The sequence below is a fragment of the Phalangium opilio genome, unplaced genomic scaffold (assembly GCF_054372755.1).
Source record: "Phalangium opilio isolate 3A_F unplaced genomic scaffold, DU_Popi_V2 ptg000209l_1, whole genome shotgun sequence".
NCBI lineage: Eukaryota > Metazoa > Arthropoda > Arachnida > Opiliones > Phalangiidae > Phalangium > Phalangium opilio.
This window is the reverse complement of record NW_028324217.1, coordinates 22,372,214-22,389,202: the sequence shown is the minus strand read 5'-3', so window position 1 is coordinate 22,389,202 and position 16,989 is coordinate 22,372,214. Positions and strand designations below refer to the sequence as shown.

At 37.7% G+C, this 16,989-nt stretch overlaps 2 protein-coding genes and 1 non-coding gene across 5 annotated transcripts; all 3 read left to right on the top strand.

The window, feature by feature from the left end:
• The first annotated feature begins 479 nt into the window (after positions 1–479).
• LOC149621302 (uncharacterized) lies at positions 480–10,420 on the top strand. 3 transcript variants are annotated; one of them, XR_016375442.1, is made up of 3 exons: positions 480–1,053; positions 6,820–7,487; positions 9,831–10,420. XR_016375442.1 is itself a non-coding variant. In XM_089855267.1 (2 exons), the coding sequence occupies exons 1-2, from the start codon at positions 633–635 to the stop codon at positions 7,419–7,421; spliced, it is 1,023 nt and encodes a 340-aa protein (XP_089711393.1). In that variant the 5' UTR covers positions 480–632; the 3' UTR covers positions 7,422–7,527. The 3 variants fall into 3 exon arrangements, 2 of the variants coding, with proteins under 2 accessions (XP_089711393.1, XP_089711392.1); XM_089855267.1 differs by lacking the exon at positions 9,831–10,420 and having other exon boundaries at positions 6,820–7,527; XM_089855266.1 differs by lacking the exons at positions 6,820–7,487; positions 9,831–10,420 and adding an exon at positions 4,943–6,420.
• On the top strand, positions 8,182–8,254 carry TRNAV-CAC (transfer RNA valine (anticodon CAC)). The gene has a single exon. It is a non-coding gene; the product is annotated as a tRNA-Val (tRNA).
• Positions 10,421–11,437: 1,017 nt separating the features above from the next.
• On the top strand, positions 11,438–14,551 carry LOC149621301 (uncharacterized). The gene is made up of 3 exons (XM_089855270.1): positions 11,438–13,130; positions 13,198–13,500; positions 14,361–14,551. The coding sequence occupies exons 1-3, from the start codon at positions 13,005–13,007 to the stop codon at positions 14,436–14,438; spliced, it is 507 nt and encodes a 168-aa protein (XP_089711396.1). The 5' UTR covers positions 11,438–13,004; the 3' UTR covers positions 14,439–14,551.
• Positions 14,552–16,989: the final 2,438 nt, after the last annotated feature.

Below are 16,989 nucleotides of genomic sequence, written 5' to 3'. Positions count from 1 at the left end.
TCGTTAGAGTTTTATAAATCCTCCGCCCAGCGGGGCCCAGTATATGAAGAAACGTAGCCCGTTGTGTGAAAACTGTTTCAGTGCCGAGTTTAGAAGCCGTAGCATATAGTTCGAATCCCTCTTTATACTCAGACCACGCCAAAGCTGGGTCTGATCCAGGTGAGAAAGGTTCAGGGCTTTTAAAATGAGTCATTGTGTCGGCAAGAGTTGCGAAGGCACAACGTGGTGTGGCCAAGGCTTAGCAGTCGCGATGAGTTCGTTACCGAAGGAAATTCAGCATCCCACCGCTGTCACCATGTTAGATTAAGTTACTAGTAAATGAGATCTTCACATACACAGTTATGGGCCAGGTTAAATCAAGCTTATTTTAATCAAGAGATACACAATTAACTTTGTTACAAACTGCGGCTAAGAGGCGTTCTTCCTAGCTGCACTGCGGGCTGGAGATCCGCTCTGGACTGCCAGTCCCTCATGTAGCTAGTAATTATTATAGTGTTTGTTATAATGTTTGTGATTAGGCTGGCGCCGTCTAGGGAGGTTTTAAGGTACTAATGTAAGGCGCGTAATACAACAGGTACAAATGTAACAACGGTGTTCCTTTACTTAACCTTGAAGGCGAAGCGCAGTTCGAAATGTCTCCTGTCCCAACGACAGATTCGCCTCCCGAGAACAATCTTAGCGTTAACAATTCTTATCCCAAATCACGAATTTCTTCGACCAAGAGAGGAAATGAGAGTATAGCAACTCGATCCAAGAAATTGTGCCTTGAAAAACATGGGGAATTGCCGTCGCTTGACGCAAATAAGGAAAGCAATTCTCAGGAAGAAGGTCCAGAGGAGAATCTTGATGATAACCAGTCCAAAGTCACCTCGACCGATTCAAAGAAAACTGATAATAGACAAAATGAAACTATGAAACTGTGCTTGCCAAGCGATTTAGCAAAAGTACCGATTGAAGTTGAAGATAATACTTCAGTGTCCAGCTCTGATACATCCGAAAGTAGCTCGTCAAGTAGTTCCGAAAGTAATACAACTTCTGCCAGTTCGGAAATTGGTAAGTCATTTTACGCTTAGGGTCAACAACGATTTTCGGGACTGGAACATAAGACTCAAAAATCGTCAAATTGAGCCACTTACGGTAGAAACCTCACCAAAAACAGAGGATGTTTCGAAATTTTCTAGTGGTAGTTCCCCTAACAGGTTTTTTAACCCCGTCCTTTCTAACCCTCATTACTTTCTGTCTTCCCTGGGATTTTTCAACCCAATCCTCAATCTTTAGCATGTTAAATCTTAAGTTTCCAAAAATTTTGTCTCATTTAAATTAATACGTTTTTAACTTTAAATTTAAACGGAAAATTGTCCCTGCGAATAATATTAAGCTCAAAACTTGATTGCCTAAATTCAGCTGGTTAAGCCTGAGCTCCGTGGCCACCGGACGAGAAAAAATTCCCTTTTAAAAATGCAGGTACCCGGCCGTCCTTGATGACTTAAGGAGCCCAAGCAAACGTTGCTCAGATTGATAAGACCTTAGTGCTTTACTCCCAATGGTCTTTGAAACTGTGAATAATTTCATCTAAAGAATATTTTAGAGACCCTACTCCGTCTTTATAGCAGTTCTCGAATCTATGCAAGTGGTTAATCGGTTCTTGAGAATAATTGTCCTTCGCGTGCTAGGAGGTTCTATAGGAGGCGTTTCGAATATATCGTGTAGCTCACCTATGGCCCAAGATCCATACTTTGTGTGTGAAGCCTTACCGCTTTTGGTCTTACTGATAATGAAATATGAAACGATCTATTATTGAAAACGTAATGGATACCATTTCTTATGTATTGAAAGTGACTTAATGTATGGGAAACAAGGGTTTTAAAGAGAAAATGGTGTTAAGGTAAACATCCTTGAGATTTGGGTTGAGCCTTTCGGCAAAATAATGTTATAGTCGTTGATAACTATCCAAGACGTTTTCTTTTCTTCTGACTTAATCGTTGCTATAAGTAAATCGCGATTTTGTCACATACACCGCTTACGCCTCGGAGAAGTGGCCATCATATCCTAAAATTATGATGATATCCAACTTATCGAAAATTTTCCACTTTCTCTACCATCATATTCAGTTCATAAGGGTAACGCCAGGGCCAAATGTTTCCCACACAGTCTTGAGCTAATTAGGAGTTACATGTTAACGAATTGCAGTTACTTGCATTTTAACTTGATCACCTAGAACCAAAAAAGAGGAGAGGACATTATAACGCCTTTCAATAACGGTAGTCATATCATTTATCTTCCAGTTTATTTTATAAGCATATTTATATTGCAATAGACTAAAACCTTAAATATTTTCTTAATAATTAACAACCATTAGTTTCCACTCTCAGATGGGTAAAGTCTTCGGAGATAGTCATATCGATTCGGAGCGGTACTAATTTTTTTCCGAACTTGTTTTCTTTAACTTTGTGCCATTTTTGTCCTCGGCATGACCGGTTTTATCAAGTGCTATTGAACATAGTAATGTGTTTGATTCAAATTGTAAGGAACTTTCAGTTTGTTTGCTTTCTGAAAGGAAAATCCGAGAAGCAGTGTTCAACTCTTTGCAAATATTCTCCTGAATATAAAATTGATCTTGAAAGTCACATTACAAATGGTACTGAAGAAAAACGCTTCAAACGTGATCAGTGTGACTATACTAGCTCCGAGAATGGTTCTTTGATCAGACGTGAACATTATTTAACTGCTCTGAGATCGACCTTTTTTGGCTTTCATCTTCCAAAAATCGCGAATGTGGGAGACACAGACTCCCTGCCGGAAAATCAGGCCGAAAAATTCCGCTTTAAAGTTAGATGAAAACTAATCTTGGGCAAAAAGCCGCTAATCTATGCTAATTTTAAGTCGTTGTGGTTGTAACATATTTAAATGTGTTGGACGAAACGTTCACACTTTTTATGTTATTTTTAAGATTCACAATAATTTGAACTGTAGAACTTGAATAATGAAACAAACCCTTAAAATGATCCCTTTCCCAAGGATCTTCACTCTTATCTTATCATCACTGGTGCTTATTTCGACCCAAAATACTTTGGCAATAGAGAGGGGGTGCCAGAATAAATTGGAAATTGGTAACGATTTGAACGTCCATCAGCGCATTCACAGTGGTGAAAAACCCTTCAAATGTGATCAGTGTGACTATGCTACTGCCCGTAAGTGTACTTTAATCGCACATCAATGCATTCATAGCGGTGAAAAACCCTTCAAATGTGATCAGTGTGATTAGGCCAGCACGATGAAGAATCATTTGATCTGTCATCAACGCATTCACAGTGGCGAAAAACCCCTCAAATGTGATCAGTGTGACTTTGGAAGCACTCGGAAGAGTAGCTTGATTGCACATAAACACATTCATAGGATAGGTACATATCGGGCTGTTTAACAAAGTTTCTTTAGATAATGTAATGTGCAATGCACATTAATGTTTAATTACAATTGTCTGCAAAGATTTAACGGCTCGGGCCGGATCGAAATTAAAATTCACACTAAGGCATAAAGCAGACTGTGCGTTGTCTCTAAATAGAGATTCAGATGGTTCTATAAGTTTAACTAATCGAATCAGGGGAAAGCTTCCATTCCCGCTCCTTGATCGAAACTGGGGACATCACTGCAAATATATTCAGCCGTCATAGGTTTGTGCACCTCCTAGGTTCACGTGGAATATCATTGAAACAAATAATATAGAATCTGTTTATAAGTCTATTTTTTTTTTGAAGTTTCCACAATTTCAAAGCATATATTAGGTTAGGAATCATCAAAATTGTCGCTAAGCTTAACTTTACCCTTGAATTCGTACTTGTGTTTTATCACTTCTTAGTAGGTGTTATCATGCACCTACAGAGGTTTAATGGCAGAATATGGCTGTTCATATTGTCACGTATATTTTATTGTACGTTTATTATGGGGAAGTTTGCATTCTGTATTACGCGAGTGTCTAACGTGGGATCAAGTTTGAATCTTCCTCGTTCTCAACGCATGTATTAGATTCGGTAAGGTCAAACCTTTGGAAACCGCTATTTCGACTCGGACATCGGTTATTGTTTCTGAACTTGTTTTGTTTGCGCCTTTGTGTCTTTTTAAGCCTAAGCATAACCAAAAGTAGATAGGGGGGAAAGTAAAGCCATGAAAACCTAGAAACCCCCTTTCCTCTCTCACACAGTTCCTACCCCCTCGCGTAGGAGAGGCATTGCACATTGCCAGTGCCTATTTGCAACTGAAAAATAGTTCTGTAAACAGTTTTAAACGGACTCCTACTAGCTAAGGCTTAACAAGATTGCATACGAATATACGGACGATACTGGAAGTAGATTAGTAGAATTAGAATATTTAACTGTATGAAAGGTAATGGATCCATGAATGAACTGTTATATGATATGATTTGCCAGTGTGATCTTCTTAAGTCAAAACATGAAGAAGATAGTGGTGGTTATTCTGCATTTCTTTTTGCCTGGACTAGCTGGATTAGTCAACTAAAATGGGCCCGACCCTGTAATTATACGTGACATAGGGAAATACAAAAATTAAAGGATAAAAATCAGCGCCCGAATTTTTAAACGATGTAACACTTGGTCGATTTAAATTTTCCTTTAGAGCAGATAATTTCACCGGCTACTGTCCCGGGGCGCTGCCGTCGCTATGAACTACCTCTCAAAAAAATCGATAAGGGGTTGGGGTGTTTTCTCAAACGTCATTGGCTAACTCGCATAGGGGGTAAGGGAGAGGAGAGAGAGCTTCTAAACTTAGAGGAAACCCACAGTCAAAGGTGGGGGACCATCCTCGAGCTTTACTTTCCCCCTATCTACTTTTGGCATAACCTGTTATTCAATTCCCTTTGAAAATTGAAATGTTTGTGATGCGAGTTGTTTGATATCATATGAGATTTTAATCTATTTCCTTTCTGTAGGAAAATCCAAGAAAAAATGTTCAACTCGATACAAATGTTCACCTGAAAATGAAAGGGAGCTTGAACTTGATATTCGAAAGGATATCAAAGAAAAACGCTTCAAATGTGATCAGTGTGGCTACGCTAGTACGTGGAAGTCTCAGTTGATCGAACATCAGGGCATTCACAGTGGTGAAAAACCTTTCAAATGTGATCGGTGTGACTATGCAAGTGCGTGGAAGAGTGATTTGATCACTCATCAGCGCATTCACAGTGGTGAAAAACCCTTCAAATGCGTTCAGTGTGATTATAAAGGCACACGGAAGAGTAATTTGATCACTCATCAACGCATTCACAGAGGTGAAAAACCCTTCAAAAGTGATCAGTGTGGCTATGCATGTACGTGGAAGAATCGCTTGATCAGACATCAACGCATTCACAGTGGTGAAAAACGCTTCAAATGTGAACAGTGTGGCTATGCAAGTACGTGGAAGAATTGCTTGATCAGTCATCAACGCATTCACAGTGGTGCAAAATTCTTCAAATGCGATCAGTGTGATTTTAAAGGCACACGGAAGAGTAATTTGATCACTCGTCAACGCATTCACGGTGGTGAAAAACTCTTCAAATGTGATCAGTGTGACTATGTGAGTACGCGGAAGTAAGATTTGAACAAACATCAACGCATTCACAGTGGTGACAAACCCTTCAAATGTGATCAGTGTGACTTTGCAAGCACGCACAAGGGTAATTTGGTCGCTCATCAACGAATTCATAGCGGCGAAAAACCCTTCAATTGTGCTAGGTGCTACTATAAATGTACACAGAAGCATAATTTGATCAAACATCAACGCATTCATAGCATTGAAAAAACTCTTCATATGTGATCAGTGTGATTATGGCAGCACGCAGAAGATTAGTTTGATCAGACATCGACGTTATAATCACATGGACTAATAAAATAGATTGTAGTTAAGCATACTCAGCAATTTAAAACTTGGAAAGAACCATTTCAAAATGTGTTAATTGCGCAACGTGTTTTCATTTTCGTTTCACATATTAGCGTTCTTGACAACTGTAGTAGATGCTCACTAACAAAATGTTTTCGATCATAGAAAAATTATTAAAAACTAAAAAAACCTATCCTGACAGAATAGTCACAGGGCAGGCTACACGGTTTTACAAAATTGTGGAATGTAACAAGCCTAACGTCTTAACGGAAAACTGGTAGTAATACGATGTTTGTATGGTGTTAATTATTTATAAAACCTTCACGACAATATTTAATGTAACCTTTTTTTTTTAAACTATAACTAACTATATTTAATATGACAAATGGTGTATCAGTAATTATATCTTCGCTATTAAAGAATGATATTTTTACCATAATAATTGATTAATCATAATTTGCTTCTTTCCTTTCTTTAACTTCGTCATCACTTCTTGTTCTAGTTGGTTTCAGCAGAAACGAGAGACAGCAAAATTGTAGCTAAGCTTAACTTTACCGTTGAATTCATGGTTGTGTTTTTTCACTTCTTAGTAGGTGTTATCATGCACCCACAGAGGTTTAATGGCAGAACATGGCTGTTCATATTGTCACGTATATTTTATTGTACGTTTATAATGGGGAAGTTTGCATTCTGTATTACGCGAGTGTCTAACGTGGGATCAAGTTTGAATCTTCCACGTTCTCAACGCATATATTAGATTTGGTAAGATAAAATCTTTGGAAACCGCTGTTTCGACTCGGACATCGATTATTGTTTCTGAACTTGTTTTGTTTGCGTCTTTTTAAGCCTAAGCATAACCTGTTATATCAATTGCCTTTGAACATTGAAATGTTTGTGATGCGAGTTGTTTGATATCATATGAAGTTTTAATCTATGTCCTTTCTGTAGGAAAATCCAAGAAAAAATGTCCAACTCGATACAAATGTTCACCTGAAAATGAAAGGGATCTTGAACTTGGCATTCGAAGGGATACCAAGGAAAAACGCTTCAAATGTGATCAGTGTGACTATGCAAGTGCGTGGAAGATTAATTTGATCAGACATCAACGAATTCACAGTGGAGAAAAACCCTTCAAATGTGATCAGTGTGACTATGGATCCTCGCAGAAGATTAATTTGATCAAACATCAACGCATTCATAGCGGTGAAAAACCGTTCAAATGTCATCAGTGTGACTTTGCAAGTACGCAGAAGAGTACATTGATCACACATGAACTTATTCACAGTGATGAAAAACCCTTCGTATGTGATCAGTGTGACTTTGCAAGTACGCGGAAGAACGATTTGAACGTCCATCAGCACATTCACACTGGAGAAAAACCCTTCAAATGTGATCAGTGTGACTATGGATCCACGCAGAAGATTAATTTCATCAAACATCATCGCATTCATAGCGGTGAAAACCCCTTCAAATATGATCAGTGTGACTATGCTTGCGCGCGGAAGTATCATTTGACCTTACATAAACGTAACAGACACGTGTATGAATAGATGGATTTACATTTTAAATATGTTGGACAATAACCACATTTGATCCTCTGAATGGGCCAAAACTGTGTATGTAACAATCCATTAAATTTCTCCATTCTAAATTGTATTAACGGAAGCGCCGCTCATTTTCGGAGGCAATACTCTTGGGGCACTATTCTACAGGGCCGTTAGGCCCTTGTAGATATGACTTGATACCGTTTTGTAACGTTAAATTAATATTCACCCACTTTTGCTAATTTCCTATGGAGATTAACATGGGTTTTTCGTGATTTTTCCCCACCGATAACTTAAAAACTACAGCGAAGATACTTATCGGAATTATCTTAAATTAACAATTATGTATTCAGGGTGTGCTATCGGCCAGCTTGATCAAAACAATTAAGTCTATGTATGTTAATTTTACTTAATTACAGAAGTACGGCTTTGACCATCGTGATTGGACATAATAATTATCTAGATCTCTTGGAAAAGTCAGTGTCGCTACGAATTTGTAGTGTGTTGGTAATCACGTCCGCTTCACACGCGGAAGGTCCCAGGTTCGAACCCTGGTAGATACATGTATTGACCATCGTGATTGGACATAGGAATTAGCTAGATCTCTTGGGAAACTCAGCGCTACCACGGATCTATGGTGCAGTGGTTATCACGTTCGCTTCACGCGTGGAAGGTCCAAGGTTCAAGCCCTGGTAGATACATGTTTTGACCATCGTGATTGGGCAAAAGAATTAGCTAGATCTCTTGAAAAACTCAGTATTACCACGTATCTATGGTGTAGTGGTTATCACGTCCGTTTCACACGCGGAAAGTCCCAGGTTCGAGCCCAGGTAGATACATGTTTTAACCATCTTGATTGGACATAATAATTAGTTAGATCTCTAGGAAAACTTAGACTTAAAACGTGTCTGTGGTGTAGTGGTTATAATAAATATTTAACAATTATTTCACTTCACTTGGTTTAATAAGGTGACATAGGTAGCGTACTTTTTCCCTACTTTTAAAACCATAAAACTAAGTTATATTATAGAGGTGTGCGGTTAACCGTTTCAATCGAATAATTCGATCGAATACCGAACCGAATAATTCGATTCGGTATTCGATAAGCCCATTTTCACTATTCGATTCGAATATCGAATACCGAACTGACTATTCGGTTAAAGTTCGACTACCATAAATTTAGGTCCTTGACACCTTATTTAAAAAAATATCTTCCCAATTTTATTTGTATCCCATCAAAAACTACCAGCAAGTGCATAGGAAAATTTTAAGAAATACTTGACCACCAATGGTGAGAGGTATTTTGAAATTTAGGAGCTTCTAAATGTTTTTCTCCTTGCTTTGTATTGTCTATTGGCGAATGTTAGGGTTACTACCCGATTAACCGCGAATAGTTGGCCAAGTATTCGCGAATATTAGGGTTAAATATTCGCGGTTACTAGGCTTAGCTATTCGCGATTAATCGGAAAGGAAAAAAATTACCAAGGCCCAGTTATTCGGTATTCGATTTGAAATAAACTATTCGATTCGGTATTTGATAACGAAAATTTTTTGGTATTCGATAACTGGTTCGATACCCAAAAAGTGGTATTCGCACACCCCTATAATATTAGAAGTTCAATAGATTGTCTAAAAAAGATGTTAAAAGCCACTGTAAATGGTGCTTAAATGCTTAATATTTCCTTAATACTTGCAAATAATATTAGTGAATGGCGTGAATTGATCATAGAAATGGGGTTAAAGTACACCCTAAATGATGTCTTTTATGGCACTGGAAAAAACAGCATATATGGTGTTTGAATGCACCATTATATTTTAGAGTGCAAATGTATGATGGTAAAGCAAACATAATTATTCAAAATTTAATAACATTAAGACTGAAGTGACAGATATTATATAAAAACGTCTTGGTTTGGACCAAGGCCGAAAAAACAAACGATATGTGTGAGGTTTATCAATTGACTGAAGTTCAGATATTGAAATTTTTTTCTAGTTCTTCTTATCCACTCAATCCTTAATCAATATTTAATTCAATCAACTGATTTTACTGTTAATCCATCTAGACCCTCTAAATTTATTGAAAAAATTACATATCTACGCTTTTTCAAGAACAATTAATTTCATGATAAAATGTTTTCGAAAATGTAATTGTTCTTGAAAAAGCGTAGATATGTAATTTTTTCTATCGATTAACAGTAAACTCAGTTGATTGAATTAAATATTGATTAAGGATTGAGTGGATAAAAAGAACTAGAAAAAAATTTCAATATCTGAAACTTCAGTCAATTGATAAACCTCACACATATCGTTTGTTTTTTCGGCCTTGGTCCAAACCAAGACGTTTTTATATAATATACTGTTGTAACACCGCATAATTTACCATTTTCCTAAATTACTGCAATTTTCTTACCCTAGTCCTGGATCTTCATTTGCGTCTTTCATTACTTTAACTTCGTCATCGGCTTTAAACAACAGAGATAGGAAAACGGTCGAATTCAAACTTGTTGTTTTTCCAGTACTTAGTAGGTATATGACGTAAAGAAGTTTAATTGGCTGAATTTTACTGTTCAATCATATTGTAACGTATATTTTATCATGCTTTTATTAGTATAAGCAGGAGTTCATGTAACTTTGCATTCTGTATATTGTCTCAGTTATCAAATTTTAATCTACATATATATTTTCGAAAGTTGTTTGTGTGAATTTTTCTCCTTTCCGAGTATGACCAAGCTGCCTTTATATCGGTAACACTATGGGGAAGTTTTAAAACTGGTTTGATTGAGTTCTTCTCTAGACTGGTAATGCGACGAACCCCTAGACATTAAGCCTGTTAAGTACGTACTATTCTGGACCCGTAACATGTTTAAATGCGTTGGACAAAACGTTCACACTTTTTTTATGTTATTTTATGCATAACGTACATTTGAACTGTAGCACTTACTACCTTGAATAATGAAAATAATAAAATGCCCTCTTTCCTAAGGGTCTTTACTCATTTCTTATAATCGCTACCAATTATTTCGACCAAAACTATTTTAACAAAGAGGGGGTGCCAGAACGCGATAAATTGGTAACTTGTCTTTAAGCGGCGTTACCTAGCATTTGATTCACTGAAAATCCGTTGAAAGCAAGAAAAGTTTAAAATACGGCCGTTCGATTTTTGAGCCGTGGTTTCTTCTCCATTTAAGTTGATCTTCATCCCCTTTTTGTATATGCTCGATTACACATCGGCTAACGCTTTAATTGATCAACACCCCTTTTTTCTGTACGCATCTTCTTTTTTATGAAGTGCGCTTGAATGTTATTGTATTTTTGATGCTAAATTGTAAATGATGTTTTTGGTTTTTATATTTTCTGTAGGGAAATTGAAGAAGAAACGTACAACCGGGTTCAAATATTCAACTGAATATAAAAAGGGCCTACAACGTCGCATTAGAAAGGGTAAAGAAGAAAAACGATTTAAATGTGATCGGTGTGACTATTCATGCAAGTATGAGTACGATTTCATCAAACATGAACGAAGGCATATCGGTGACAAACCGTTCAAATGTGATCAGTGCGATTATGCATGTAAGCGGAAGTATGTTTTGATCACACATCAACGCGTTCACAGTGGTGAAAAACCCTTCAAATGTCATCAGTGTGACTATGGATTCACGCAGAAGAGTTCATTGATCAGACATGAACTTATTCACAATGGTGAAAAACCCTTCAAATGTCATCAGTGTGACTTCGAAAGTACGCGGAAGAGTGATTTGATCAGACACGAACGCATTCACAGTGGTGAAAAACCCCTCAAAAGTGATAAGTGTGATAGATATATGGTTTTTGGGTTTTGAAATCGCGGTCATCTTGGAAAATGGCTGCCATAAAAGTAATGAAATCGTCGTAGCGGGGTAACGTCTGTATATTTTAGCCTCTTTTACCGCTGTTTCTGGTTTGTGTAAAATCTTCTTAACTATGTAATAGAGATACATCGGTTTTTTTTCTGGTTTTGTTTTAATCCACGACCATCTTGGGAATTGGCGGCCAAAAGTAAGTAAAACGTAAAGGCATAACGTACCTATATTTTAACCAAATAGCTTTACACATGTAACGCGGGGGAACCTTTTCTTCTAGCTTCATAAAATTACACAACTATTTCCCTTCTTCAAGTTATGAACTTCTGGTTTTCTACATAAATTATATGGAAAATGAAATAGATTTTATACCACAAAAATTTAATATTTGATTAGGCCCACATTCAGCCTCGAACCACTCAACTTGGCTGACGGAAATACGTGACTAGTCGATTCGTTAATCACGTGTTTTAATTATAATCAATAATTGAGACAAATTATGTTTAAAATGATAATTAGGGCCAGGGGCGTCGGAAGTGTTTTTAAGTTGGGGGGGGGGCTTGGGCTCCGATGAAGACCAAGGAGGATGTATGGGTCTTGGGATGGCGCCCCAAACCTGCTCCGGAGCGTCTTTTGAAAGCTGTTGTCGTAATTTACACAAGTATAATTTTAAATAGTATAATTATAGATATACACCGGGGATGAGGCATGAGAGTGTAAGGGGATATTCACCGGGGATGAGGCATGAGACTGTAAGACGATATTAACCTGGACTGAGACTATACATAAGGTATTCAGGGCTGATACTCACTCATACGCTCAATTTTAGTTGAATAAGTGACTAATTAATTTAGAAATAGTAAGCAAAAAGTGACTAAATAGGGGCAAATCAAGCTATAAAAAAGGGCCACTTGAAATGAAATGTTTTCAGAGATGACCGATTTAAAAGATATTTTAAAGGTCGGAGTCGTAATTAAGCCCAATCTATGGTCTTAGATATTTCCAGTCAAAGGAAAGGTCACCTCATAAAACGTCTACGGCGAAATTCAATTACAGAATGCAAAGCATTCAAAAATAAAACAAACATTCATTTGAATTGGATTAATTTAAAATAATAAGTTAAAAATTTGCTGAGCGAGCGAAGCGAGCTCCACGATTTTGGACTTTGATCAACTGTGATCTCGCTATTTTTGCGTTTAAACCGTCATAAGACAAATATATTACGTTTGTGGTCGAGAAGATAAATAACACCGAAATACTCAAAAATCCGAAAATAGTGAAAAATAGTAACTAATTTTTGGAAAAGTGACTTTTAGTGAAAAAAGTGACTTAGTATCAGCCCTGGACCGTATTTCTCAAAGAAATTCAGAAAGTATAGCTAAAATATACTTTACAATTTTTTGTAATGCAGTAGGTAGTGTTCGTACGGGGACCCCGACCCCGACCCCGAAAACCGGGGATCCCCGACTTTTTCCCCCGACCCCGACCCCGGTACCTAAAATGTAAAATGTAGTCGGGGTTTTTTTTCGGGGTTAGATTTTGGTTAGGTTATTTTTAGCAAATAATTTTTTGTCCTGCGCCAAAAACAATCATCTCATTCGTCTCAAATAAGTGCTCCGCTTCTCCTTTATGAAAAAAAAGGGCAAGGGGGTAACTAACAACAAACAAAATACAGTAAAAACAGTCACCAAAATTCCAAAGTTCACCATCCTCCCTCTCGTGGATCGGCGGCCCTCCCCCGTCTTTTGTAATGGCAGTGGTCTTTCGTCATGATGCGATGTCTTACCCCGACCCCGACCCCGACTTGTTTTTTTCGGGGATAACCTGCCCCCGACCCCGACCCCGATTAAATTTTTACCCCGTACGAACACTAGCAGTAGGTCTTAAAATATAGAAATTTTTTATTTTTAATCTAAAATTTAATACCTCACATTTCGTTATAGCAGGGGCTTGAGCCCTCCCTCCCTGCCCCCCCCCCGGTTCCGACGCCACTGATTAGGGTTAAGAAAACGAACCTTGGATTGTTTATATTGTTCGTTGTTATAAGTGTGGCGTTTTACTTCACTTGCGGTCGTGATTACGTCATGATGAAATTTCAACCAATGACCGAAGAGGAAGATTTTGAATCTGATGATGTGGTTTATTATTCTATGGAGAATGATGATGATTATTTGCCTGTAAATTTTCCCACGGAAATTATTGAATATGAAGAAGAATTTAAAGTTCAAAAGGATGTTTTGTATAAGGTTTCCCACAGTTCAGTTCAAACAGTTCAGTTTTCGGTTCAGTTCAGTTATTTTCGGTTTCAGTTTAGGCCCTAAACTGATTTGATTGCTTCAGTTCAGTTTCAGTTTGCAAATCTCCAAACTGATCAGTTTTCAGTTCGGTTCGGTTTATTTCTTAAACTGAACTGATGAAAACTGAACTGAAGAGATAATTAAGTACTCTTTCGATCTATCGCGAGAAACGATATCAAAACGTTCCCACAAACATTAGTAGAACAATAGAAAACTGGCATCGTTTAGTATTGCATGCTGGATGATATTTTGGGGGATGTGTCGCGTAAATTAAGATACCTTATTAGTGTCGCGTATATTTCATCATTTATGTCTCTCTGCATAGAAATAAGCTATTAATTTAAGTCCCGTGATTAGCTGGGACCCTCTGCAGAGAGACACAGGCTAAAAGAATACCAAAAATTAGTAACTAAAAAGGGTATCATAATTAGTTAATTAGTCAAAGTTAAATTGTTCAATGTTAATAATTTGTAGTTAGTGAAATAAACATGACTTTTAAGGGGTGGAACTTCACGATTCCAAAATACTTAGTAGTAGTAGAAAATGTTAGCGGTTAATAGTTACAATCTGGGTATTTTCGGCCTCTGACACCGAATTTTTCTTCTTGATAACCTCTGAAGGGGTTTTCGGTTCAGTTCAGTTATAACTGAAAACTGAACTGATCAGTTCGGTTTCCTGGCTGAACCGAACTGATAATTTCAGTTCAGTTTCAGTTCTTGAAAATCTTAACTGAAAAGTTTCAGTTCAGTTTCAGTTTTAGTCCAAAACCGATTTGAACCGAACTGTGGGAAACCTTAGTTTTGTATCAGGTGTTTTTTTTAGTCAGTTTAATGACGTGGAACATTTTGAATTATACGAATATGTACGCGTTCGACAAGTGTATTTAATCAGAATTAGTAAACTTTAGGTGTACTATAATAATAATAATCTTGATTTTACTTTAACACACAAGAAATCAGACCAGTGTAACTATCTATTGAATTTAAAGTTTTGTTTTGCAAATTAATTTTCATTTATCAACTTTAAAACTTCGAAACCTTTTTAGTATAATCAAAAGCGTATAGAAAATCATAAAGTGAAGGTCTTTACCGCCTGGGCTGAACGTGTAAAAGTAGGAGCCCCCTCTCTATCGCGTTGTTCCGACCCCCCTCCTCGTTAGAGCCGGTACGATGCCGCTTCGTCCTGGCGGAAGATTAAATTCGCGAAGTGTTACACAAGGTACATGAGTGAGTTGGCTACAAAATATAGCTCCACTAAATTTCGTAGGAGTTGCGTCGGCTGCTTTTATTATTAGGCCTAAAGACGAGTGTGCCGTCCAATTTCGGTAGTTGGAGAAACAACTTTCTTATCGGTTTCCGTTTGAATTGATATGTCCTTATTTAGTTTAGGAATGGGTATATTTATGATCGTTTGTACACCCAAAGTACGACATTCTTTCACATAAAAATTGTATTGCGTACTTTGGTTTTTTGGCTTTAAAGCTAAAAGAGCAATCTGCTCTGTGGTTTTTTTCCGAGGCATTTCAAAAACGAATAATAATAATAACGGCTTTATAATATTTGTATCATTAAAAGAACTACCACGACAACTACATATTCTAAACTAAACTTAGTAAACTAGTCTACTTTAAATATTTATATAACAATTAAATTATCACCTTGGGAAGTTAGGAAAAAAGTCGGGGTACTTTAGGCCTTGCCGCCTTTGACTTAGCGTGCCCTGGCGTTAACGCGGTGACCGAAGAGGCGAAGACCCGAAGCGCTCCCGACTCGGTTCCGGGGTTGTTTAAAAAAAGCAGACGATATTTTAGTGTTTCTATTTTTGCCCTGAAGTAGCCGGCGCCGCTAGCGTCGCAAAACTATTTCTTGCTTGAGTATGACGTCTGCCTACGATCAGGGCCGGAAATAAGAAAAAAATCTTATAGGACATGTGTCCAGTGACCCCCCATTTTACTGGAAAATTTATTGGACATTGTCCACTGGAGTGTGCTAAAATAGTGTCGCATCTTCATAGTCAAGCTATCAAAACTTCGGAAAATTTATTGGTCAAAATGTCCAGTGACCCCCTTAGTTTTTTAAAAAGTTATGGGACATTTTAAAATTTTATTGGACAATGTCCAGTGTCCTGTGCTTATTTCCGGCCCTGCCTACGATTCGGATGAGGTAATGCAAGTGGAAGGTGATTGGTTGTTTAATCGGAGGAGCTTACTTAGATCTCGTGAGCTTCTCATTTTACATGTTAACCAAAGCCAAAGCCTAAGATAAGTTACTGACCTTCACTTTATGGTTTTCTATACGCTTTTGGTATAATCTATGGCCAGGGATAAATTCAATTTTAGAAGTAGGAATGGAGAACGGTTAGTATTTAGTTCAGTCCGACTAATAGCCCAGCATATACCCCTCCCTCCAACACGTAACGAAAATTTTAAATTATTCTATTGGTTCACTTAATCTACGTTTTGATGACGTTGCTGATGGGGGCGTCGAAAAATACGTAATTCCTTTTTACCTCTATCGCTATGACCCGACTCTTCTTCGGGGCTTTGACGCGCGCCCACATTACTCTGTTCTCCATTCCTACTTCTAAAATTAAATCTATCCCTGATATGGCAAAATATAATGTATTGCAACACATGTCTCAATGAAATTTCTGGTCATTCGAATCAACAGAATCGTCCGTGGGCGTATGATCGAGTGGGCTATGACTTTCCTACTTGGAGAAGAGAGTGGGATTGGGACCCCATCTCTTTACCTATAAAGTAGCCTCTATAAACACATCTATGGCAACTACGTTCTCCGAGCATCCTCGATTCCTCGCTGTGTCGGTATGGGGTAATACGGTACGAAAACGTCAAAGATGCCCATTATGTCTTAAAAATAGAAACTACTCTCATACAAATACAATGGTGCTACACGTCATCAACTATGGAAGGATAGTGGCGTCCGCAAGGTACTCCTGGAGACTTTCATTGCCGCACGTTCCACCAACATTTTACTCCAGCCCACTATCTCCTCCAAGTTAAATCATTGAGCTTCCATGGAGCAATGAAAATGGGAGAAGTATTTGAGAATCAAGGTCTGCAATTTTTATTGTTCCTTGATAGCGCTCATTCGCCTTGAAAAGTTTATATTTAGAATTGAATAATTCTCTCTTTGAAGCACTTTATTTAAAATTTCAAAAGGGAAATTAGGGAATGCCCGACAGGGTGAGAAATAAGGCGGTGGCACTGGGCAAATGACTAGTTTAAAAATTGCTTTGACCAGTTTATTTATTAAATGCCTGGGGGTCCAGTGGTCACCGTGACCACTATTTAAATTCCCGTTCTTTAGTAAAAAATAATTCCCAGTAGTGGGTTACAGAAATTAATGCTTATAAAACAAATAAGCAGTATATAAAACCATCCCTAGAGCCATTTCAGTGCAGCTCTGACAGTATGTA

What these genes read in the sequence shown, in the direction of transcription:
- LOC149621302 (XM_089855266.1), top strand. Translation starts at nt 633, where the DNA reads ATGTCTCCTGTCCCAACGACAGATTCGCCTCCCGAGAACAATCTTAGC. An exon ending in TTCTGCCAGTTCGGAAATTG is followed by an intron (nt 1,054 to 4,942) that starts GTAAGTCATTTT and finishes TCCTTTCTGTAG; the next exon opens with GAAAATCCAAGAAAAAATGT.
- LOC149621301 (XM_089855270.1), top strand. Translation starts at nt 13,005, where the DNA reads ATGGCAGTGGTCTTTCGTCATGATGCGATGTCTTACCCCGACCCCGAC. An exon ending in ACCCCGTACGAACACTAGCA is followed by an intron (nt 13,131 to 13,197) that starts GTAGGTCTTAAA and finishes ATTTCGTTATAG; the next exon opens with CAGGGGCTTGAGCCCTCCCT. An exon ending in AAAAGGATGTTTTGTATAAG is followed by an intron (nt 13,501 to 14,360) that starts GTTTCCCACAGT and finishes GTTTTGTATCAG; the next exon opens with GTGTTTTTTTTAGTCAGTTT.